The 27,352-nt window shown below is 38.0% G+C and overlaps 1 protein-coding gene across 5 annotated transcripts in view; it reads right to left on the bottom strand.

Annotated features, from left to right (window-relative positions):
* TAB3 (TGF-beta activated kinase 1 (MAP3K7) binding protein 3) overlaps nucleotides 1–27,352 on the bottom strand; it is an 89,413-nt gene that overhangs the window by 4,681 nt on the left and 57,380 nt on the right. For all 5 annotated transcript variants that reach the window (XM_043994431.1, XM_043994434.1, XM_043994433.1 and 2 more), the window contains one exon: nucleotides 9,343–9,444. In XM_043994431.1, the coding sequence (XP_043850366.1) occupies nucleotides 9,343–9,444 (102 nt within the window). Of the gene's footprint in view, nucleotides 1–9,342; nucleotides 9,445–27,352 lie in introns of those variants that run through there.

The following is a 27,352-nucleotide window of genomic DNA, read 5'->3' as shown; positions in this document are numbered from 1 at the left end:
AGGTGGCACAGTGGATAGAGCACCAGCCCTGAAGTCAGGAGTACCTGAGTTCAAATCTGGCCTCAGACACTTAACACTTACTGGCTGTGTGACCCTGGGCAAGTCATTTAACCCCAATTGCCACACACACACACACACACACACACACACACACACACACACACACACACACACAGAAAAAGAAAAGAAAAAGAAAAAATATCTATCCATAGATATAATTTCTTTACCCACATTATTTTCCTTGACTTTGAACTTCAATAAAGCATAGTTGATTCCACATAATTAAATATTTGATTTCTATGCTTACTGTGTAGTTCTATGCATGTAATTCTGCATGTCTAAGTACAAGTGAGGCTTGTCTTCACCAAGACGACAAAATCCTTAAGCACAGGGTGAGTGCACAGGTTTTCCCAGAGTCCTTGCTGAACCTAGCAAAGTAGCAGGTTCATAGGAGAAGTGTGAGATGGGATGGAGGAGCCCAGATCAGGATCAGAAAAGAAGAATCTCTAAATTGATAGCAATGTGATCTTGGTTAATTCAAACCTCTCCAGAGGTGCAGTTTTCTAAACTATAAAATTAATGCTAATTAAACCACCTTTCTCACAAACTTCTTAAGATGAACTGAAAAAGGATCTCATGATCATCAGAGGTGGTATCTGAACCCAGATGTCCTAACAGAACAATATTCCATTTGCAGAAATCTATTACATAGACTGCTCTCTTCCCACTGTCTTACACTAAAACATATGACGAAAGCACCTAGTGTGGTAGGTGCTCAATAAGTCTACGCCAATGATTTATAATTACTAAGTCTCCATTTGTAAATACTGTTAAAAATGGAGAGAAAGCTAGTGGCCTACACATAATGAGCACTCCATAATTGGGGGACAGGGTCGGAAATATCCTCTGCAAAAGAATCTTTTAAAAAATTGTTGCTACATTCTAAGAAACATTCCAACATACTTACATACAAACTCCCTATATTTTGGTACATTTCCTGAAAAGCAAAATGGCCTTTAAAAAGTCATGAGAATGACTTGTATGTATCTCTTTCCACTTTTGTCATTTACCTTAAAAAAAAAAAAAGAAGTTTGTGGGCTACTTTAGTCATTTAGTACTGATGTCCATTCATTGTATCTGCCTTGCATTTTTTTGCCTTTTCATATTGGCTTGATTTACTTTGTTGTGATCTTGGATCCTGTTTTTTGGCTTTCCTTTCTGAACCCTGAAACTCTTCAGATAAATTTTCTCCTGTTTCTCTGAATTCTTCCTATTCGTTGTTCCTCAGGGTGCAATAATATTTTATTATACATCTATCTACAACAACCTGTTCATTTCCCCAATTATTGGACATGCTTTTTCCCAGAGTTTTGTTATAAATAGTGCTACAATGAATATTTTAATGTTTCTTCCCTCACTCTGAATCATTTTCCTGAATGATTGGACCAATTCCTAGCCTTATCAGTAGTGAATGTAATATACCTGACTTCTCATAGTCCTTTTAATACTGCAGTTTTCCATCTTTTATAACCTATGCCAGTTTGGTGGGTATGAGGTGATATCTAGAGTTGTTGGAAATTGAATTTACAAAAATGATTACACAATGGGTGGGCAAGTCATCTGTAAGAACCTCAGCACTCTGATTTTGACATAGATTTTTAACGAAATTTAGGTGACAGGAAGCAACTACAATAAAATGTGACTTTCTTCAATTATCCTCCCCAGCCCTGATCATTGAGGGGTAAACTGTAAAACTGGAACCTGTAGAACTCAGGACCAGAGCTTCAACTGGGCAATGTCTCCACTAAGGTAAAGACACCTGGAAGATCCAATCTGATGGCCAGCTCAAATTGCAACAGAAAACACCAAAATCATCATCTTGTCTTCTTTCCCTCATGACGCCAAAATGACCCTAGTACAGGCCTCTCATTCATGCCTGGACAACCACAACAGTCTTCTAGTTGGTCTCCCTAACTCAAGTCTCTCCTCAATCCAGTCCGTCTTCCACTCAGCTGTCAGCGTTTTCCACACTGTACTCCCCTCTACGTACGCTACAATTCAATGACATCAGCCTCCTTCATGATCCTTCCACACGACTCCCCCAACTCTAAGCATTTTCATCTGCTGTGCCCATGCCTGGAATGCTCCTCCCTCCCCAATTCTGCCTCCTGCCTTTCTTCACGTCTTAAAGTCCTACCTTCTGTAAGAAGTTTTTCCCAATGAATCCTCCAATCTGAGATTACCCACAATCCATCTTGTTTGTACATAGTTATTTGCACACTGTCTCCCCCTATAGATTCTGAGCTCCTCGAGAAAAGGGCTGGGGTTGGGTTTTTTTGCCTTTTATCAGCAGAGCTTAGTACAGTGCCAGGCACACTGCAGGCACTAGCTGACTGTTCCTCTTGTACTCTAAAATAGAGCCACATTGGCCTTCCCGCTATTCCTCACAAATAACACTCTACTGCCTTTGTGCCTCTGCATTGGCCAACATCCCTTATGTCTGGGATGCAGCTCCTCCTCACCTCCACCTCACAGAACCCCTCTCTTCTTTCAATATGCAATTCAAATATCATCTTCTACATTCTTTCCTGACATCCCCAAATGCTAATGCCCTTTCTCCCTACTTCTGATTAACTTCCTTACATTTGTTTGTATTTATTGCACGTATAGTGACATATGGACTTGGTGTCTTCCTTGTCAGGAATGTAAGCTTCTTGAGAATACGGATAGTATTATTCTTTTTATATGTATAGCAGGAACTTAATAAATGTGTGTTGATAGAATAACTGAGAAAACAGAAGCATCTTGGGACTGCTGGAAGTAAAAAGTTGAAAAGCAATTCGTTTTCTTCTTCCTATTCAATTCAGGTCCCAGCTCTGTTTATCTGCCCAAGATAAATATAGTTACAGATTAACCAAACGGGCTGCCCATCTAGCTGCATGCCAAATTCTAAAACTGTGAAGTTGAAAATTGATACCCCACTTTATTTTGTATTATTTATTAATTACTGATTGAGAATGGTACCTAATCAGTGTATCAGTACTTATGGATCAGATTTGGACTTGATTGTATAGGACTTCGTGGTATAGTTTGTAAGAGTTTAATTTCCCTATTCCTATGGGCAACAGCCTGACCACAAAGCTTCTGCTGACCATGGAGTAATGTGAGTCAACCTGATCATAGGATGTTTGCCCACCAAGAGATTTTCCAGAAGATGTCAATCAAACTTATGTTTTTTTCTATTTCCATGGGTCCTGCTAATCCCAAGGCAAGCCAAATGTAAGCCCACCCTCCATCTTTGTGTTAGACCAATTACAGTCTCAGTTTAGTTTACATTACTAGACTATTTCTGGTACCCTACATAATCTGCTGCCTTTTCAACTGCAGAAAAGAGTTGTTCTGGCTGTTAGATGCAATCCAGGCTACTGAGGAGCCTTGATTCCCATTTATTGGAAACTGCTAACCTTGCTAATAAACTGATCATGCTTAGAACTTTGTGCCTCAGTTTCTCTTTATTGTAGTTTTTTAATCACAGAAATGATCTCTAAATCTTTGTGCAATCATATCAGTAAAATAAATTTGAATGCTCTTCTATTTGTGTAAACTTATTTATAAATTATACATATGTCGGGGCAGCTAGGTGGCGCAGTGGATAAAGCACCGGCCCTGGATTCAGGAGTACCTGAGTTCAAATCCGGCCTCAGACACTTACTAGCTGTGTGACCCTGGGCAAGTCACTTAACCCTCATTGCCCTGCTAAAATTAAAAAAAAATAAAATTATACATATGTCCTACTGTGCCAATTATAATGCACATTAATTTTAAAAGGATAAGACAAAAATGAAATAACAGCTACTCCTAAAGGCACGTGGGAGTGACAAGAGTTCATGGAGTAGTGGAATTACATAGTGAGACTTACATTTTTCTGCCCCTCCTTGTTGTTGCCCTTGTTGCTGTTCTCTCAGACCAACAAAGATGGAGGAGATCTGTTTTCCTCAGAGGGGAAGGTCTCTATTTGGTACGTTACTTCAGGGGGATTCCAAAATTTGGGCTTTTGCTCCATCTTTACTAATCCCATTTTTCTGGGTTCTACTGTCCTCACTGAAACTACCTTTCTTCAGTCCTTAGATTAACAACTGGAGGCAAGTTGTAAGGGTGTCTCAAAAGTATCCAATAGAGTGGTGCTGAAAGGTAATCTGAGAACATGGGTCTCTCCTCTCTCTTTTCCTCACTTCTACTGGCTTCCTATTTCCTCTTTTGCTGTAATAATTAACAGTAATTAGTGCTGTGGTCTCTTTCCCCCTTCACTCTTGTCCTCAAGGCTCCCTATGGTTCGACAGATATCCTGTTTCTTTCTTAAACCAAAGGGGTGATTTGATTCATCTTATGCTGGGTTACACTGAGACTTGCCAAGGGATGAACTCTAAAAAATACTGAGTGACTAAAATTGAAGCAGCTTTAAGTTATAGCTCAGCTCTGGTGTGGAAAGAGGTAGGAAGTAGTATAGCCTCTGATGTGATGGCAACTGACTTAGTGTTCAGTTACTTTTTCAGAGTCTTTCACGTATCATCTTCTTGTCCTTGTTGAGTCATTTATATTTGGGGGGCTTTTTACTTTTATTATTTTGGTGTTGTGAACAGAGTACTGTCCCTAGGAAATCTGTAACTTACCCTGATCTTCCCAGGATTCTCTCTCTTTCTTAGATTTGTTCTTGACTTTGCTGTTTCTACCTAGCCAATTGTCCAAAAGCCTAGGACATTTGATTCAAAAATAATTCAGTCATTTGTTAACTCATAGGACATACTAATTTCATTTTTAATGACACTATTTGGCACCTGCTGGGTACAGTACCTTCAAGCTTTCTTCCTGAGGTTTCCAAATAGTCTGCATTCCTTTGTCTTCATTTCTTTCATTTTTTTTTTAATTAAAAAAAATTTTTTTACAGGGCATTGGGGGGGTTAAATGACTTGCCCAGGGTCATACAGCTAGTAAGTGTCAAGTGTCTGAGGCTGGATTTGAACTCAGGTACTCCTGAATCCAGGGCCGGTGCTTTATCCACTGTGCCACCTAGCTGCCCCAGCTTCATTTATTTCTTAACCCTAAACCATCTTATCCAACAATTTTTATACCATCATAACAAATGACAATGTATGTGCCCACATCCCGTGGAGGATTTTGATGAAATCATCCTAAAGTTTCTCTCCCTCCCATCCTTTGCAACAAATCAGCTGTAATTACTTCAAGGTCATCTTTTTGCTCATTCTCCTCATGAGCACTATAAGAAGAGATCATTCCATGGAATATTTGGTCATCTTTCTTATATCCTTTCAAGTCTTTCACCTTGACATAAAACCTGCCACAGCTTACATTACCCTGGAGCAGCCTTGGGAAATCCAAGACAACTTCCAGACGTGCTATGGCATTGGAGAAGCACAAGCAACAAAGTATGAATGTTTCAACATAAATGAAAGTGAAGACAAAAAACATCCATATATAAAGGTATCCATATCTGTTTAAAGGATTTTAAATGGCTAAATTAAAAAATTTCAACTTTGGGACATAACTTTTGTAACGATTGGAATGACGCCACCTGCTGGATACTTACTGTAGAAGAGTTCTGCCCATGAAGGGAAGGTCTTTGAGGGTAAGACCAGGAGTCAGGAAGTGACGCGGGCTAGTGGGAGGAGGAAGGAAGAGACTGGCGCTGACTCTGGGGCTCTTTCCTGAGGACGCTGGCGGAGAAGGGAGCTAGAAATGTGCTCTCCCTTTAATAGATAGGAATCTAGGCCTTTCTCTCTCTCTTTACCAAATTCTTATTCTCCTTAATAAATGCTTAAAAGTCTAACTCTTGCTAAAGCTTATAATTTATTGGCGACCACTCATTAGATATTTTAGACAGACTAGCTAGAATTTTACCCCTTAACAGATGGCTGACCACGAAGAGGAAAGCTAACCCTTAGTCTTCTTCTGATCTTCTGGTTGGGTAAGAAATTTCCCCTCCCTCTCCCTTTAACTGCTAAGTACTGGTGTACTGGCTGTGTTTTCCTTTAAATTTTTTCAAATGGACCTTTTAAACTCCCTAATTATCCTATTTTTGATTTTAGTCTGTTTAACCAGACAAATGGGAGATAAGATCATGTTAATGCTTTGTTTTTGTGGATTTTCTATTTTTCTTTTTATTTTTGTTAAAAGAGCCAGCAACTTACTCACACAAGGAAATATCTCTCCCTCTCCCAACCATGCTTTTTCAGAGAAACCTGAAGAGATTCCCTCAGCTTTTCCCAGTTCTAACAGTAATTGTTGCTTTAAATTTGCATGCCTGGAGGCAATGACCCACCCTCTAGAAGCTTTTAATCCCCTAGCACCTGGAGGCAAAGTGGGGGAAGAGGAATCCAGGCCTGAGTTCAAAATCAAGTCGGATTCAAATTGTGCTGGTCCCTCCCCTCCTCCCCAGACCCCACCCTCTACTCCTCCCATGGCCAAGCCCATTGCTTCCCCGGCCTGGGAAGTCCAGAGAACTGATGCGCATGCTCAACTTTCTCTAACTACATTTGCAGCTTCAGGCTCAGCCCTTTCCCAGCCTGGCTGTGCTTCTGAGACAACCTTAGAAAGCCCTTTAAATTCCAGATATGCTTGTTTTGTTCATAATTTTGCTAACCTGCTTTTGTCTTTAATTAGTAATCTTATAAAGCATTTGTATGGTGAAAAGACTGACAGACAATATAGAGGGGTTAAAGAAGAAAAACTTAAGCTGAATAAGAATGACAATCATCAACATAGTTCAAGACTCTGCCTCTTTTGCCATGGAAGGGTATATATTTTACAGAAATGTAGAAGTAAGCAGCAAGGTATTGATATGAGTATTGGGGATTTTAGATATCGGAATCAAAAGTGTTCTAACTTCACTCAGATTATTAATGTCAGTTCAGAGGTTACATAGGATTTCTATGCTATTACATCTACATTTTGAAATTAATGGTATGGGTTTATTTTCATAGAGATTTTCATGCATTTGAGATTGTGTTTTATACTTAGTTTCTAAAACAAGGAGAATATTTGTAAAAGCTTTTTATAGTCATGTGATCAAGTTTATATTTTATAATACTCTTATTAATATTAAGTTCACATTCATTTAGACTTCCTTAGTTTGAATTTCATTGTCTTTTATTGTTCCATGTGTATTTTCTTCTATTCATTTGTCTATCTAATTTTGAAACATTGCAAGATGGTTTTGATTTTATTATACAATGTTAATTCTAGGAGTATTGTGCTCCCATATTCTGAGTTGTTTGTTTTTGTTATTTTTTCTCAACTGATTATTTGATCAAACTCTTTAAAGCATTTCCCTGGCAAATTGGTTGCCATGGCAAGTGTAAATTGATTCTAGAAGTATTATTTTTGATAAGCATATTCCCAAAAAAAAAAAAAAAAAGAGGGGAACATTTGTAAAAGTTTTCTATTTTCAAAAAAAAAAAAGTTCTTTGAGATTCTGTTGTGCTTTAACTTGTATTTAAGTATGTTCTGATTGATTTTTCACAAAAGTAATTGTATACTAAGTAAAAAAAAAAGGGTATTATTTGAAATTGTTGCATAATTATATATTATATTTTGAGTCAAGATGTATTCACATTTTTTGCAATCATTTATTATCCTCAATTTTTAAATCCATATGAGACTTGGATTATGGGAACTTATCATTTAAGACATTAATTGCCTTTATTCTGAGTTATCAGATGCCAGTTGGCCAAGATGCCATCCAATCACAAGAGGAATACATGCAAGAGCAGACACTGAACTGTCACATGAGGGGAGACATGCATGAAGTCAAGGTATGGCCGAGGGAACGGCTTTTGACAAATGTTGAGGTTGGATTCTCTTGGTTTAATATTTTATTCTCTTTTTCCCCACAATATTGTACAGATGGCTGGAAGTATTCATCCCACCCATCTCACTTCTACACCTGGCTTCTATGCTCCCTCCTATATGCCTGATGCCATGGACATCTCAATCCCATGCATCTGATTAAGTCTGACTCAGTTTCTTCCAATATGTTCGGTGGCATGGACATATATTCCATCCACCTATTTTAAGCCTGGCATACTGTATGGGCAGTACATATTGCTCAAGTGTGGGAATGCTCATATCCCATCATTTCTCTGTTCTTTTATGGTAACCCCCATAATTATCTCAGGTGTCATGATAAATAACAGTGTTGAATTTGGCCTTGACACCTGTTACCAATTATATTAGATTTTCTAATTTCTCATAATGGCATGAGGATAATTAGGCAGATGATGCAAAAAGTGATGAAACAAAGATAAAAATTATTTTTAAAAATTAATATCGCAGCAATTGTCTTCTCAATTACCCTCCATAAGGGGGGACTATAGTAAGATTATAATTTTAAAGAATGTTTCAATTTTGTTTTATTATATGTTTCATGTGTAACAACTAAGATTCTGTATTCCCTTAGGACATTTTTTGAGAACTTTCATTGTTGATTGATTATTGACAAAGCTGTTTTAAAGTTGTGTTAAGCTCAATTTTGTAGGAAATTTTCCTGGCTGATTACCAGCATCCACACATCAACCCCTGAAAAGACTTCCATTCCACGACTACACCTAGAGGACATCTGAGGAAAAGACTTCAGAGACTTTAAATGAACAGTTTTTGATTTGTTGTTTTTGTTGTTTTTTTCTCTTTCTTTATAATATACACCATCTGTAACATGTATTCTCTGCAGAGGCCCTCCCTTTGCAAAGACTAATGTCAAAGCGTCGGTTCATGAGGAAAAAAAAAACGCCCCTCTGGACAAAACTTTACCTCTCTTCCTTTTCTATATTGTTGTTCACATATTATTAGTTAGCAATAGTTATTATATTGTTTTTTACTGTTCCGTCAAGGAAACATTTTGTTTCTTGGAGGAACAACAGGGGGACTGTAACGATTGGAATGACGCCACCTGCTGGATACTTACTGTAGAAGAGTTCTGCCCATGAAGGGAAGGTCTTTGAGGGCAAGACCAGGAGTCAGGAAGTGACGCGGGCTAGTGGGAGGAGGAAGAAGAGACTGGCGCTGACTCTGGGGCTCTTTCCTGAGGACAACTGGCGGAGAAGGGAGCTAGAAATGTGCTCTCCCTTTAATAGATAGGAATCTAGGCCTTTCTCTCTCTCTTTACCAAATTCTTATTCTCCTTAATAAATGCTTAAAAGTCTAACTCTTGCTAAAGCTATAATTTATTGGCGACCACTCATTAGATATTTTAGACAGACTAGCTAGAATTTTACCCCTTAACACTTTCATGAAATTCTACATTATAATAATTTGTACAAAGATATTCACCATCAGCAGTAGTAGCCTGGGAATCCAGGGGATCCAACTGTACTTTGGAGGTCACACTGATTCTTCGGGCTTTTCTCTCTGTTGTACAGGTATCTGAAGTCCCTGTGCAAAAGAAATTAGAACCACAGAACAGAGGATTACCTATAAGTTTAAATTCTACTTTTTTAATATATGTAAGTTTCTATTTATCAATCAATCAACAAGCATTATTAAATGCTTATTACGCACCAAACACCGATTTTAAGTGCTGGGATACAAAGACAAAGCAAAAGTTCCTAACCACAAGGAGATTTACATTCTAATGGGGGAGACAACACACAGAGAAAAGATAAATATAGAGGAGATGGAAGGTGGTCTTACAGAGGAAGGCATTAGAAGTTGTGAGAACAAGAAAAGGCCTTTCACAATCAGGAAGTAGTGCTTGAAATGAGTCTTAAAGGAAGCTAAGGATTCTACAAAGTAGACGTTAGGAAAGAGAGCACTCCAGGCATATTGGACTACCATCAGTAAGGCAGAGGACAGAGGATGGAGTCTTTTATTGTGAAGATCAGCAACTATAATATGAAGGTTAATCTACCTTAATTAATTTTACTTAGTACCATATAATCAAACTACCAAACATTATTTATAACACCTAGAAAAAAATTTAAAAATTCATCTGGAAAAACAAAATGTCAAGAATATAAAAGGAATCAATGAAAAAAATGTGAAAGAAGGCAAACTACATTATAAAGCTGTAATCAGCTAAACATTTTGGTATGGGCCTAAAATAGGGTAATGGATCAGTGGAATAGATTAGGTACACAATACACAGTGAGCAGCTAGGTGACTCGAGGCAGAGAGGAAACAAGTCTGGAGTCAGGAAGATTTATCTTCCTGAGTTCAAATCTGGCCTCAGACACTTCCTAGCTACATCACGCTGGGCAAATCACTTAACCCTATTCGTCTCAGTTTCCTCATCTGTAAAATGAGCTAGAGAAGGAAAGGGCAAAGATCTTCAGTATCTTTGCCAAGAAAACCCCAAATAGGTACACGAGTCAGAAACAATGAAAATGACTGAACAACAACACAGTAGTAAACAACTATTGTAATCTAGTGTTTGATAAACCCAAAGATCCAACTGGGAAAATTGGAAACTAGCTTGGCAGAAACTAGATAAAGACTAACATCTCACAATGTATACCAAGATAACATCAAAATGGATACATGATTTAGACATAAAAGATGATACCATAGGCAAATTAGGGGAGTATGGAATGGTTTACCTGTCAGATCTATGAAGAAGGGAAGATGACCAAACGAGAGAGTATTAGAGATATAAAATGAATAATTTTGATTACATTAAATTTAAAAGGCTTTGCACAAACAAAACCAATGAAGCCAAGATTAAAATGAAAGCAGAAACTGGGGCGGGGGGGCGGCACGGGAATTTACAGCAAGTTTCTCTGATAAATTCTTCATTTCTCAAATAAATAGAGAAGTGAGTTCAATTTTTAAGAATACAAGTCAATCCCCAATTCATAAATGGTCAAAGGATATGAACAGGCAATTTCAGAAAGAGAAATCAAAGCTATCTATAGTCATATGAAAAAATGCTCAAAATTACTGATTAGAGAAATGCAAATTAAAATAACACTGAGGTACTACCAGCCACCTATCAAATTGGCTAATATGGCAGAAAAGGAAAATGACAAATGTTGGGGGAGATGTGGTAAAATTGGGACACCCAATGCACTGTTGGTAGAATTGTGAATTGATCCAACAATTTAGAAGGAGTTCCAAAGGGCTATAAAAACATGTATACTCTTTGGCCCAGCAATACCACTACTAAGTCTGTGTCCCAAAGAGGTTTAAAAAAAAGGGAAAAGGACCTCTATGTACAAAAATATTTATAGCAGCTTTTTTTGTAGTGACAAAGAATTGGAGATTGAGGGGATGTCCATCAATTGGGGAATGGCAGAACAAGTTGTGGTATCATGACAATACTGCTGTGTTAGGAGAAATAATGAGCAGGATGCTTTCAAAAAAACCTGGTAAGATTTACATGAAATGATGAAAGGGAAGTGAGAAGAACCAGGAGAACATTGTACATAGTAACATCAATATTGTTTGATGATCAACTGTGAATGACTTGGTTATTCTCAGCAACAAAATGATCTAAGACAATTCCAAAGGACTCATGATAAAAAATGTTATCTGCCTCCAAAGAAAGAACTTGATGGAGTCTGAATGTTAATCAAAGCACATTTTAAATACTTCATTTTTCTTGTGCGCTTTTTTTTTGGGGGGGGGGTGATTTATTTTCTTTCACAAGATAACTAATTAGAATATGTTTTGCATGACTGTACATGTATAACCTATATCAAAATGCTTGCCTTCTCAATGAAGATGGAAAGGAGAAAGGGAGAAAAGAGAATTTCAAACTGAAAATTTTGAAAAATGAAAATTAAAAATTTTACACGTAATTGGAAAAAATACTTAAGACAGAACTATACATAAAAGAGAGCAAGACTAGAAAGACATAGGAAGGTAACAAGTTATTAAGCAGTTTAAATGTCAAACTACATTTATATTTAATCTTAGAGATAATAGGAACTGAGCAGGCAAAAGATGGAAAAAAAGATCTGGAATTATCTGCAAAAAGAATAACTGAAGCCATCATAGTGAATAAGATCACTAAGCGAGAGAATATAGAAGAATAAAAGAAGAGGGTCTATGATAGTTTGGGAGGATAACCATGGCTGGTAAGAAGGAGACAGATAAAAAGATTTAGAAAAGAACAAGAAATGGAGTGGTGGCCAGACGGGTAGGAAGAAAACCAAGAGAAGAGCCAAAAAACCTAAAGAGGAAGAGTATCTAAGAGATGCTCAAGAGTGTCAAAAGCTCCAAAAGTCAACAAGGATGAGGACTGAGCAAAGGTCATTAGATGTGGCTATTAAGAGATGACTGGTGGGGCAGCTAGGTGGCGCAGTGGATAGAGCACCGGCCCTTGGAGTCAGGAGGACCCGAGTTCAAATCCAGCCTCAGACACTTGACACTTACTAGCTGTGTGACCTTGAGCAAGCCACAACCCCAATTGCCTCATCAAAAAAAAAAAAAAAAGGATGATTCCTAAATTTGAAGAGAATTAGTAATGTCAGCTGAGTAAAGAAGTCAGAACCCAGATTGCTTGGGGGGGGGGGGATTGTTGAGGAATAAGAGGAGAGGAAGTATAGGCAATGAGTTATAGACAGCTTTCTCTAAGAATTTTTGAGATAGCTATGAAATAGAGGAGAGATACAGGATGAAAGTTTGAGGAGGCAAGAGGAAAGTTTTTTTTTAAAGGACAGAGGAGACTTGGGTATGCTTGCAGGGATCAGGGAAGCAGGCAATAAATGGAGAAAGATTAAAAATTAGAAACAGGACAATTATGGGGACAATCTGTCAGAAATGATGAGAGGTGACAAGGTCAAAATCATAAGTAAAGGGTTTGGCCTTGGAGAGGAAAATAGGTCACTTCATGTTTTCCCTATTTATTTTTCATTCTGAAATTGACATCAAATAAAACAAGCATCTTACATACATTGTAAAACAAGACAATATTATATATGAAATCCTGAATTTCTGCTATATAAAGCTTGCCTCTCTTTTAAAATATATAATAAATTCAACATGCAACTTTCAAAACTGAATCTCCTTGGGGCAGCTAGGTGGCGCAGTAGATAGAGAACCGGCCCTGGAGTCAGGAGTACCTGAGTTCAAATCCGGCCTCAGACACTTAACACTTACTAGCTGTGTGACCCTGGGCAAGTCACTTAACCCCAATTGCCTCACTAAACAAAACAAAACAAAACAAAACTGAATCTGCTTATCTGTGATTCTTTCTGTCCTTCTGTTCTCTCCTTTTTTGATGTGGGGAGGAACCTTATCCCAACCTGACCTCCTCTGCTCTCTTCTTCTATGACAAAGGATTTGGGCATGTAGAGCAGAGGAAAGGAGGAGCTCACAGTATTCAAAGACCTAAATTACATATCCTCATCCTCTATCTCCCACAACTCCCCTTCATATGGCTCACCCCCAGCCAAAGTAGACAGCTGACTGTTTGCCAAACATGCCTCATATCTGCCCACCTCCTAGAATCTACTGACTCCAGTTATGACCATTAAAATCTATTCAATCTTTGAGGCCTAGCTCAAATGTCACTTTCTCCATGAACTTTTCAGAAGCGAATGCTCACTCTGCTCTGAATTCTTATAGCACTCTGTTCCTTTGTTTCCTATGAACAGTGTTTGTAACACTGCAGCCTGATTTATAGTAACTTATGTATATGTCTCACCTTTCCCTTACTGCTCTGAAACCAAGTTTTGGTAATCCCTCATTGAACTTGGCAGAGTGCTTTGTTCCTAGAGTAGCTACTCAATATATGTTGATTGAATAGAAGGCCTCAAGGGAAAAGATATGAAATATTCCAAAATTAAATTGATCCAGTAGGATGTAGCATCCTTGATGGCAGGGACTATTCCATTTCTAAGTCTTTGTATCCCCCAGTACTTCATATATGCAAAGCATATATGAGAAACTAAATTAATATTTGTTGAATTGAATAGAAAGCAATAGAAATAAAAATGACAGAACTACCAACAATAAGAATCAAATCTTAAGTAACTGCTTTTCTTAAAACAATAAACAATTGTGTCCTACCTGGACAGTCATAACTTACTACTACTCACAGCAATGAATTAGTAAGGTAATACTATGTACTGTGAAAATCCAACCTGCAAACAGCTCTGCTATTCAAGATCAGTGGATCTTGTGTACATCTTTTCATATAATATTACGGGTGCACAATTTCCAAACATGTCAGAAGAACCTGATGCAGAGGTGTTAATGAGTTCTAGCTGCTTTTTTTTTTCAAGCTGAGATTGGATTTGTAAAGCTATTTATATACTACTATTTTTTGTTTTTGTTTTTACTAGTGATGATAGTCTATGAATAGCAATGAGAATTTAGAGGAAGGTTTCTGGGCAAGAGTAATATCAAGATTTTAAGCTAGCATATTTTAAAGAGAAATTATAAACCCAGAAATTTTACAGCAAATAAATCTATTTGATGCCACTTGACCAATTTATTAGCATGATTTAAATTTTAAGGTTTTTTTTTTTTTAACCTAGAAGAAGCTGATTTCAACTAGAATTTCTTTTCTTTAAATTGTACTTGCTCAAGGTAAATTATAAAGTCTGAAGCTCTGGTCATGTAACAAACAAACTTGAAGAACAAAGGCAACAATGGAAAAGTAAAACCTAACTATGTTTATTTTAAAGAATTCCAAAGGGTCATTTGAGGATATCAAAGTACTAAGATTATTCTGAGGTACATATGATGATGCCCTTTAAACACTAATGTTACAATTGCTAAATGACTGTTAAAAAGATGATTCAACTGACAATCCCATAAAAGGATTACAAGTAAGTCAGGACAATACCTACACCTGGAGGATGAAAAAAAACAATAACCACATATTACTCATTTTATTACTAGAGCTGATTCCAATAAAAATTGTTTAGAGAGGATATTTTATGAATTAGACTATGAGCTCCTTGAGAACCGGGACAGTATTTTTGTTCTCCTTTTTCTGTATTCCTAGTACTTAATGCCTCATACACAGGAAGTGCTTAATAAAGGCTTATGGATTGTTAGTGTACGTGTGTGTATGAAATTGAGAGATCTAATTAGAATGACTTATATTCAACTTAAAACAAATGCTGCACCAAGAACCTGAATCCATCACTCACTGAGTATTTATTAAGCACCTAAGATGTTTTAGGCACTGCAGTAAGTACTGGGGATAAAAAACAAACCAAAAAACCCCAGTCCTTTTAAGTTGTTTACATGTGATAGCTTCTCTATGTGCACAGGTAAATTATGATACACACATCTATAGATTCATAAATACAACTTTCAGGGGGGAGGGGGCACTAGCAGCTGAAGGGATCAGAAAAGACCTCATGGAGGGTAGCACGAATGGTGAGGTGGAAGTACTTTACAAGCATGGGCCAACAAATAGTACAGCTATAGGGAGATGAAGAACAGCAAGGTCAGCCTGAGTAGAGAGTATGAAAGGAAGTAACACATAATTTCAGCTGGAAGGGGACCATAGAGGTCACTATATCTGACTCCTTCACTTTGCTCATAAAAAAACCAGGGTACAAAAGTTTAAGTGATTTGCTAGCAAGCATGGAATTTTGAACCCATGTCTGCCATCCTGAGGTCAGGTTGTAAAGGGCTTTGAAAGCCAAATGGAGGGGTTAATTTTTTTATCCTAAAGGCAATGCAGAACCACTGGAATTTATTGAATAAGGGGAGTGACACAATCAGATCTGTGCTTAAGGAAAATCATTTTGGTAGCCATGTGGAAGATATATTGGAGTAGGAAGAGACTTGAGTAAAAGCCTTTGTAATAATCCAAGTGAAAACAGATAAGGACTCTAAATGGTTATTGTTATGAATAAAGAGAAGGGGTTGGAGATGAAATATTATGGAGGTAGAAATAAGATTTGGTAACTGATTGGATATGAGGGGTGAGACAATAAATAGCTAAGGATAACACCAAGGTTATAAACCTAAAAAACTATAACAACAGTGGTACCTTCAGCAGAAATAGGAAAGTTCAACACAAAGATGGATTTTGGGAAAAAGGAAAATTTGGGCCATGATGAGTGAGTATCTCTAGGTCACTTGAATGTCCAATATGAAATTGATGAAGCAAGGCTGGCACTTAAGGAAGAGATTTGGATTAACCTAAATCTGTGAGTCATTAGCATAGAGACAATAATTAAACACATGGGAGCTAATGCAACCACCATGGGACAAAGTGCAGAGAAAAAAAGGCCTAAAATAGTTACGGGGTATGGATAAACCCAAAAAAGAGGGAATGAGAAGGTAAGACAGGTAGAAAAATAATCGGGTGCAGTATAATGAAAATCTGGGATACTATACACAAAAACATGGTGCTGTCAAATGTAACAGAGGTCAAAAAGGATGCAAAGATTACAAAAACACTATTAGATCTGGCAAATGAATTAATTGCTAACTTTGAAAAAAGCAGTTTTTGTTGAATGATGAGGTTAAAAGGTAAGAATGTGAATAGCTTTTATAATTGGCTGAGAAAAGAAGCAGGGGGGGGTGTGTGCGCGTGCACACACACACACATGCATGCTCACGAGAGATAGAAACAGGTTAAAGGGCATGGTATGGTCCAATAAATAATTTTTTTTGTTTTTAATGATGATGATATTTGGGTATACATTAAGTATATGAGGAAGATAAGAGAGATTACTAGTGATGGAAGGGACCAGAGAGGTATGAATCCCCATAGAACATCTCTGATAAAGAGTCCTTCAGCTATTGCTGAACTATTCCAATGATAGAGATCTTGACTATGAACTCTTACTACTTATTTCTATCAGTATTCAAAGGATCCCTCATCCAAGAGAACACAGACAATGATTAATTTTTTTAAAGTATTTAAAAGACACACATAAAAAAGCATTTATCTAAAACCATCAGCAAGTGTTATCAGTGATGCTGATAAATTAGAAGCCTTCCCAGTAAGGATGCCCACTGTCATCAACATTATTGAATATTGTATTGGAAATCCTAGCAATAGTAACAAGAGAACAAAAAGAAATAGAAGGAATCAAAATAGGAAATTAGATGAGATGATGAGATACTTGGAAAATCCCAAAGACACAACTAAAAAGGTAGCTGAAACAATTAATCATTTAGCAAAGTAGCAGGATATAAAGTAAATTCACATAAATCATCAGCATTCCTATATGTCAAAACCAAAATTCTATAAGAAAAGATAGTAAAGGGGGAAGCTAGGTGGCACAGTGGATAAAACACCAGCCCTGAATTCAGGAGGACCTGAGTTCAAATCCAGTTTCAGACACAACAGTTACTAGCTGTGTGACCCTGGGTAAGTCACTTAACCCTCACTGCCCCGCAAAAAAATAAAAGAAAAAGAAAAAAGAAAAGTGATAGTAAAAAAAAAAATAGCCCATGTAAAATAATTCTAGAAAGTATAAAATACCTGGGAGTACACATGCCAGAACAAAAATAAAATCACATTTAAATAACTGGGAAGATATTAATTATTCAATAAAAGTGACAATTTTACCCAAACTAATTTCTGTATTCTAAGCCATCCCAAACAAATTACCAAAAATGTTTTTTTCTGAATTAGAAAAAATAATAACAAAATTCATTTGGAAAAACAAAAAGTGAAGAATATCAAAGAAAAAAATGGGAAAAAAGTAAAGAAGTTTAGCATATCTTAAACTATATTATAAGGCATTAAGTATCAGAACTATCTGGCTTTAGAAAGGTAGAGCTCAATGGAACAGAGCTGACACACAATTCACAGCAACAAATAAACATAATAACCTTTTATTAGACAAATGATAAAAACTTAAGATTTTGGGATAAGTATTCTTTAATTGATAAGAATTGTTGGGAAAACTGGAAAGCAGTATGGCAGAAAGTGGGCACAGACCAATATCTTACTCCATTTACCAAGATAAGGTCAAAATGGATATATGACCTAGATATATAGATTATACAAGAAAATTAGAACACAGAATATATTACTTAGCAGACTAATGGATAGGTAAACAATTTATGAATTAAACAAAAGAGAGAAAGCAAAGTTAGGTATAAAATGGATTATTTTGATTATATTAAATTAAAAAGGTTTTATACAAATAAAACAAATGTAACCAAAATCAGAAGAAAAGCAGAAAATGGGGGGGGGGGGGATTTTTATAGAGAGTTTCTCACATAAAGGTCTCATATCTAAAACATGTAAAGAACTTTATCAAATCTATAGGAATATAAGTGGGCGTGGGGTGGGGGGAGACTTCCGGGGCGGGGCCAAGATGGCAGAGGAAAGGCAGTGAGCTCTCGAACTCATGACATGATCGCTCCAAAAAACATTCAAATAATGCCATAGGAAAATGCCCGGAGCAGCAAAACTCACAGAAGAATGTGCTGAAATCATCCTCTAACCAAGATCGGCTTGGAAGGTCAGAAGGAGGGAGCTGCTGTGCTGATACAGGAGTCGAGCCCAACCCCACAGTCACCCTGACACAGATCCAGTCCCAGGAAGGCTTCAAAGAGAAGCAGACCCCCCCAGAGCCTCTGAATCAGCTGAAGCGCCAGTGTCATCTGGAACTAAGCTCACAGTCTGGTGAGAGGGCTGAGCCCTGGGCAGGGGGGAGACTACAGGGGTCTATGCTGGTGCTGAGGCAGAACTTGGATTTTTCACCCCAGCTGAGAACCAGGAGGTAGGCTCGAGTAGCAGTTGCCCAGGTCGGGGAGGAGCACAGGCTCATCAGAGCCAACAACCACAGCACACAAAGCTGGTTGATTAGCAAGTTGGTCTGGGGTCATCTACAGACCAGGGAACAGGCCAGGCCAGTGAAGAACCTGATCCTCCTTAAATCATACCACCTGGGACTTCTGAACCTTGGGATACTGCAGCCTGGAAACAGTGCCCCAGAAAAAGAACCTATATGTTCTAAAATGTTTATAGCAGCTCTCTTTGTGGCAGCAAAGAATTGGAAATGCAGGGATTCCCATCAACTGGGGAATGGCTGAACAAGTTGTGTATAAGTTTTTGATGTGCTATAAGAAATGATAAGCTCAATGATTTTAGAAAACCATGGAAAGCCTCAGACAAAATTATTAAGAATGAAGTGAGCAGAACCAAGAGAACATTGTATATAGTAACAGCAATATTATTTTAAGAACAAATTTGAATGAATAAGTTATTTTGACTATTATAAATACCTAAATTAAATATAAAAGACACATGAAGAAAGGCTGTCTGTATTCAGAGAAAAAAATAATAAATAGAAGGTATGTATAGAATAATTTTACACACATATACCTATTTGTGTCTCAGGGTAGCCATTTCTAGGCTGGGGGGGAGGGAAGAAAAAAAATGTACAAGATAATTTTGTTGTAAATTAGAAAGAAATAGTAAGTTGTGCATAGTAGATTTGCAGTTTCATGTGTTATCTTTTTATTGTACTATGTTATGGAAATGCTTGTTTTACTTCATAAATTAAAAATAAAATTTAATAATGGGAGAATAAACAAACAAACAAATAAATAAATGAACAAACAAAAACATAAATAAATGAATAAAGGACCATACTCAAGAGTACGGGCAAGAGCATGGTACAAATAGTAGATCTGAAAGACCTGAGTGGCCTGATAAAACCATAATCCATAATTATACTTTATTATAACCACAATTGTACTGAATTTATTTGTACCATACACAGCATCATCAGAAGGTACAATGGCAACTGTTGCTTACCAAAAGTCTAATAGGAGAAAATCACTGTATTAGTGAAACAGGTTGGAGGAATAGTGAGAGTACACCTTGTCCACTGTCCTATGCCCTGAGCTTACTGGACTGTTTCACAGAGAAACATAAGGACAACAATTAGTATTTCAATGTTTTAAGCTTTGCAAAGCACTGGATGTGTTCCCTCCTTTGATCTAGGTCATATGGTATGGAACATGGCTTTACTTCCTCTTCTCTTCCTTATCTGTGTCCCCCATCTTACCTCTCCTCCTACTACCCTGCTTGAAACAGTTCTCTTTTGTTTTTGTTTTTTTTTGCAGGAAATGGGGGTTAAGTGACTTACCCAGGGTCACACAGCTAGTGTCAAGTGTCTGAGGTAGGATTTGAACTCAGGTATTCCTGAATCCAGGGCCGGTGCTTTATTTTGGTGTTTTCTTGGCAAAGATACTGGATTTGCCACTTAAGACGATTTGTATTGTGTTTCTACTTTCCTATCCTTCTAATCAACATCACCTTGTGACTACCATAACAATAAATAAATAAAAAGGTCTATCTAGAAAACCAAAAGCTTCTTCCATTTACTAGTCTGGGAGATAAATTAAGGGAAAGGTTAAGTAGGGGAGATTTATGATCTAATATCCAATTTTAAATCTCACAGTTTGGCAACCCCGAAGGGACCTTAAGGACCCTCCCACCCTCCCTAGTTTGGCCACAAGCCGGCTAATTCGGTAGATTTTCCAAATAACACCCCCCCCCCCCGGACTTTCCCTTTGTCTAATCTCCCTTAAAGACTTTAAGCCTCTAAAAGCCTTGTTTTAAAGGAAAAAGCCAGTCCAGTTTAAAATATGATCGAATATGTCATTTTCCCTTTGGTTTTTTCGTTTTTTTTGCATTGGAGCGTGTTGGGGTACCATACTGTCCAAACTTAGACATCTAGTTTACTCGGTATTCCTTCATTGTGTTATAGGTCTCCTCCTCACTCACACAGCAAAATCTTTTTGGTATAATGGTATGAGTGTAACTGTCTCCACTGAAAATGTGTTTAATATTAGTAGGAATTTTATGCCTGCAGTTGAAATAAATTGTAATACCATACTCACGATAGTTCACATGACTATAACTCTCATTATGGGTATTATCATGGTTGTAATGTGGAAAGAGATTAAAGGTAGACCACGTGGTGAGGGAGACACTAAGATGGCTCCCTCTGCTGAAGGTAACCCAGCCTCACCACGTGGTGAGGGAGACGCTAAGATAGCTCCCCCTACTGGAGGTAAACCAGTTACAGAAACGGATATTGGCCAGTCTTTAGAATCAAATCAGCTGAAACTACTTCCCTTGCAGGAAGATATAGAATTTAATAAAAAGGGAGTATCACTTCAGGTTAGAAAATATCACCCCTTTACAGCAACTGACTTGAGCTCATGGAAAACAATCTTCCCTAGTTTTGAGAAACATCCAAATGGTGTAGTTTCACAGTTAAGGACTATATTTAATATATATCAACCCACTTGGGCTGATGTTACTTGCCTTATGGAAACTTTACTGTCCCCAACTGAGACGACAGATATTATCTCAGCAGGAAATGCCCTTGTTGTGAAGGGTAAGGCCGATGAGGAATGGCCTCTAAAGGATCCAGAGTGGAATTATAATAATGACAGGGATTTCCAAAGATTAAAGGATGCTAGGGAAACACTTCTGAAGGGAATGGAATTATGCTCTAGAAAACCCGAAAACTGAACGAAATTTATGAGCACATTTCAGGAGGCTAATGAAAGACCAAGCAGATTTTACGATAGGCTTTGTGAGACCGCCAGGCAATACACCAGATTAGATCCAATTGATTCAAAAGATTCTTATATTATTCTCAACATGTTTATTTGTAATTCACTGCCAGAAGTACGCAAATATTTTCTGACCCAATGGCCAGATTGGAGGAGCTTAACAGCTGATAGACTTAAAGAACTTGCAAATTATGTCTTTGACTCACGTGAGACAGGTCCAGATCACCCCAAACAGAGCATTCTGGCACCGGTGATTCCTAGTCAGCCATGTGAACACCAGAACAAGGGCACTAAGGTGTGTTGTTCCTGTCAGCCATGTGAACACCGGAACAAGGACACTAAGGTGTGTTGTTCCTGTCAGCCATGTGAACACCGGAACAAGGACACTAAGGTGTGTTGTTCCTGTCAGCCATGTGAACACCGGAACAAGGACACTAAGGTGTGTTGTTACTGTCATAAGGAGGGGCATGAATTGAGAGAATGTAGGACTTGGAGAAGAAATTCTAATTCTAATTACAGGCGAAATCAAAATAGGAATAGATCTTTTCGGAGGAATACAGAAAGGCAGTACCAGAATAATGGTGACCAAGGTCCCTCTCAGAGGAGGGCACAGGATTGACGGGGTCTTGGGGAGGAATGGAACATAGATAATGAAAGCCATATATTCCCAGATCCAGATTTTTTGAATGCCCTTGTACCAGTCCATTCACCTCCCCAGACTAAAGAACCACATGTCACCCTAAAAGTGGGGGGAGACTTATTATGATTGTCTGCTAGACACAGGAGCCTCTAAATCAGTATTAGTAAGGAAACCAGATGCTGGGTGTAGACCTGTAGGATTTTTGAATGTAGTGGGAGTCTCAGGAAAGAGCCAGAGAGTGGCAAAATTTCCCAAATTTTACAGCAGGATCTGGCCTCTATTACCTTTAAAGGCTCCACACTAGTACAATATGTTGATAACTTACTTTTGGCCTCTCCTAATGCTGAAATTTGTCAGGAAGATAGCCGTCACTTACTGCTGGAGCTGCACAAGAGAGGACACAAGGTTTCCAAGACAAAGGTACAATGGTGTTTGCCCCAGGTAGAATATTTAGGATTTATTTTGGCTGCTGGAACTCGCTCTGTCTCTTCTAAGTGAGTCCAGGCCATTCAACAACTCTCTGCCCCCACTACTAAGAGGCAGTTGAGAGCCATTCTGGGAGCAGCTGGGTACTGTAGACAATGGATACCCTCTTTTGGTGAAATTACTAAACCTCTCATAGCTCTTACAAAAAGTTCTGTTCCAGACATTTTACAGTTGGATCCCCAGCATCTCTCAGCCATAAAAGAATTAAAACGGGCCTTGTTATCAGCACCTGCCCTAGGACTACCAGATTATAGTAAGCCTTTCACTCTCTTTGTGCATGAACAAAGGGGGGTGACTTCTGGAGTTCTGACTCAGTCACTGGGGCCTAACCAATGCCCTATAGCCTACTATTCAACTCAGCTGGACCCTGTAGCGGCTGGAGCACCACCTTGCCTTAGAGCAGTGGCGGCCACAGCCCTTTTAGTAGAAAAGGCCTCTGATTTGGTCCTAGGTAACCCTCTAACTGTGCAATGCCCTCACGAAGTAGAGGCTCTCTTACTACGTCACAGGACACAAGCCTTTTCAGATCAAAGGCTGGCTAAGTATGAAATAACCCTGTTAGGTAATGAGAATATCACTTTAAAACGCTGCACAGTTCTTAATCCAGCAACACTACTCCCTAATTTACCATTCTCAGGGGAACCGTTGCACGACTGTGCTTCTTTAGTTGATATGGCTGAAAAACCCTGTGACGATCTTTTTGATATACCTTTAGAAAATCCTGATCTTGTTCTCTATACAGATGGTTCCTCATTTATGAGAGAGGGAACCCGTTTTACTGGAGCTGCTGTAGTTTCTGATTATGACACCCTCTGGGCAGCTTCTCTGCCTTCCCATTTTAGTGCACAGGCTGCTGAACTTGTGGCTCTTACACAGGCCTTTAATATAGCCAAAGATAAGAGTGCCACCATTTTTACTGACTCGAAATATGGCTTTGGCATATGCCACTTTATTGGTATGATTTGGCGTCAACGAGGCTTTCTAACATCCTCGGGCAAGGCTATTGCCAATGGGGACCTTATCAAGGACCTCTTAGATGCCCTGAAACTGCCTTCTTCCCTAGCCGTTGTACATTACCCTGCCCACACAGGGAATAGTGATCCTGTTTCAAAGGGAAATGCACGAGCCGATTCTGCAGCCAAGCTTGCTGCATTAGAAGCTCCTGAACATATATTTAACCTTTCACCTTCTGAGGATATTCCTTCCAACCTAACCTATGACGATTCTGAAGTAGAAAAGTGGAAAAAGAAATTTAAGGCGAAACAGATCAATGGCATCTGGGTGTCTCCGGAAGGTAAGCCACTTCTTCCCCGGAAATTCTACTACCAGGTATGCCTCTCTGTTCACAGAAAAGGCCATTTTGGTACACAAGGCATTGTAGACTCTATTAAGAGAACCTGGATAGCACCAGGTGTGACTAATACAGCATCTCGAATCTGCTCCGGCTGCTCCACATGTCAGTCTTATAATCAGTATGCTTTTAAAGCCAAAGCTTATGGAGGGCGTCCCCTAGCATATACACCTTTTGAGCACTTACAAATTGATTATATTACTATGCCAAAAGCAGGACATTATAAATTTTGCCTTGTTATAGTTGATCAGCTCACTCGGTGGGTAGAGGCATTTCCCAGCCCCCGAGCCACAGCTGCTTTTGTTGCCAAAATTCTTCTTAAAGAGATAGTACCTCATTTTGGCCCACCAGCCTGCATCGATTCTGACAAAGGCACACATTTCACTGATTCGATTTTATCCCAAATCTACTCTTTCTTGGGAGTGACTCCAAAATTCCACACGCCCTACCATCCACAAAGTTCAGGCCAAGTCGAACGTATAAATAAAGAGCTTAAGAGTATGATTGGCAAATTATGTACTGAAACCCATTTGAAATGGCCTGATGTTCTACCATTGGCATTATTCTATCTACGAAGTAGACCAAGGGGAGAACTTCATATATCTCCTTATGAAATGCTTTTTGGTCACCCTCCTATCCAAGCTAAAACTCTTTCCCCAGTTTATACATCACTGGTGGGAGGTGATACTTCTGTTGCCTCCTATATACAGGAATTACAGACCAGGCTACGTGAACTCCATGAGGCAGGAGCTGTGGTCCAGGCAGGACCATTAGACTTTTCATTGCATAACTTCAACCCAGGAGATAAAATATATGTAAAGAATTTTCAGAGAACCAGTGGAACCCAACCTGCCTGGGAAGGACCTTTTCAGGTATTATTGACAACTCCTACTGCCATTAAAATTGGTGAAAAAGACTCATGGATTCATTGCTCTCATGTAAAGCCTACACCATTCATAGGTGAAGAGATTTCAGATAGACCTGAGGTAGACGCTAAAGAGCTAAAAACCCTAACGATAACAACTGTTAAAGAGCAAAGAGAGTTTAGAGGAAATAGACAGTTCCCATTTGATAATCCCACTGATCAGTTAAATGCTTTGGGACTCAGTCTTCGTAAAGTATCAGGAGACGGAAATTGCCTTTTTAGGGCTTTAGCAGACCAGCTAGAAGGTCACTGTAGAAATCATCTCAGACATAGACAAGAAGCTGCTTCTTATATGATTAACCATAGACAAGAGTTTGAGTCTTTTAGAGTAAATGACTCCCCTTTTGAAAAATATGTTGATGAATTAAAGAAATTTGGAAAGTGGGGAGGAAATGATACAATTGTAGCATTTGCTAAGCAGCATCAGCTGAATGTGATGGTTCACCAGTTAAATCGGCCTTTATTGAAAATCAATGGCACAGACAAAACTGATGCTAGAGAACTCCACATTTTCTACCATAAAGAACATTATGACAGCATTAGAAAGATCAATGACAATTCAGAAACCCCTGCCACTTTGGCTTGCAGAGAATTGGGGAACCAGTTAAAACAATGTGGCATACCCCAAACTCTAGCAGCTTAAATACCTTATAATTTAACAAGCATTTCCTTCTACAGGCAAACCACTAAAGCACATGGCCTAGTTTTCTGGCCCACCTCAACTATTTTTTTTTTATTAATTTTTGTTTTTTTTGTTTTTGTTTTGACTTTTGAAAGGCACTGAAAAGACCTGGAATTGACCACACCTTTAAGTTCTTTAAGAGCACAAAAGGGTGCTTAGCGAATCTTTTGCTTTTTATTTTTTATTTTTGGTTTTGCTTTGGTTTTTTTTGACTTTTGTTTCTTTTGCTTTTCTTTAAAACTAAATTTTGTAAACTAAGTGATTATTCAAAGACATTTTAAGTATATGCTGTGGGTGAGGCTATCGGGCCTCAGAAGCTACCAGAATTCTTTTTTTTTATTTATTCTTTCTTTTTGAGAGAACCATGAGTTCTAATGAGTTTTGTTTTATTTATTTTTTTTCTCCTTTCTTTTGTATGTTGTTCTGTTTAACTAAAAAAATACCAGAAATTGCTTGATACCTCACTGAAAACATTGAATATTGAATCTTGCTAATTGAAGTCTTACTTCTTTTTGATAAATTAATCACCACTTTAAGTATCTGCTACTGTTATACTAGAGAATTCATGTATAAGATGATATGGTTTACTTGCTAAAAGAAGATTATGTGATAATGTCTAAAAGAAGATTATGTAATAATGTCTAATGTAATCAGCTATTTACATTCGTTTATTATTTATATGTCATTATACTCTGGGTATGGTTTGGAATTATTGTATATATCACTAATATACTCTCAGTTATGCAGCATAGCACGAATTTTTACCATCATACTGTCTTTGGTGAAATTAATGAGATTTTGGAAGTATGGAAACTTATCATTTCAGAGACTAACTTGCTGTGAACTCTGATGCAGGCCCTGGAGAGAATATATGTGCAACAAAAGGAGAGACAGGTATACGTAAGTCCATGGTTTGCTTATGATGGTGACTATGTAGAACACAATTACTAGGCACAGTCCAGTATTCATCCTCTCTCCCTCCTAATTTAACCTAATTTAACTGAACTTAATTATCTTTTTATCTCACTCAGTTGAACTCACCTGTGGCCTAGCACAATCACTGGCTGTCTCAGAACCATGAGATATGGTATGATAACCTTTCCATAACATTTTCAGGTGTCATGAACACATACTAAATTTGGCTTTGATCCAGACACATGGTGGTAAAAAGTGTTACAGATTGCATAACTACCTCAACCCTCTATTAGAAGTCTAAGGATATAAAGGAGGGAATGTAATGGAATTTATTAATTTGATCATTGACAATGCTATGCTAAGGTTTAGTAAAAAATACAGCAATTCAAACAGTTAAAGAAGATAATCCAGCTTTCCAGACCAGAGTCCAGAGTCCAGAATCCAGATCAGAGTCCAGAATCCAGCTTCCTCCTGATGACATCTTACCACTTCAAGAAGACAAGAGAACTCAGAGACTTTATATGAACTGTTTTGCTTTATTAGCTTTTACTATCTCCTTTCTGTTATAATATATACTATCTGTAACATGTACTCTCTGCAGAGGCTCTCCCTTTGCAAGACTAATGTCAAAGCGTCGGTTCATGAGGACAAAAAAAAAAATCGCCCCTCTGGACAAAAACTTTCCTCTCTTCCTTTTCTATATTGTTGTTCACATATTATTAGTCAGCAAGTTATTATATTCTTTTTACTGTTCCATCAAGGAAACATTCCGTTTCTTGAGGAAGCAAAGGGGGGAAATGTGGTAAAATATGAAAGTTTTTAACAGTCGGTTAGGATAACTGAAAGACGCCAGTTTTTCAAGGACCACCCTTT

The sequence above is a fragment of the Dromiciops gliroides genome, chromosome 3 (genome assembly GCF_019393635.1).
Source record: "Dromiciops gliroides isolate mDroGli1 chromosome 3, mDroGli1.pri, whole genome shotgun sequence".
Classification (NCBI taxonomy): Eukaryota; Metazoa; Chordata; class Mammalia; order Microbiotheria; family Microbiotheriidae; genus Dromiciops; species Dromiciops gliroides.
Note: the sequence above shows the minus strand (reverse complement) of the source record. Positions and strands in the feature narration are given on the sequence as shown.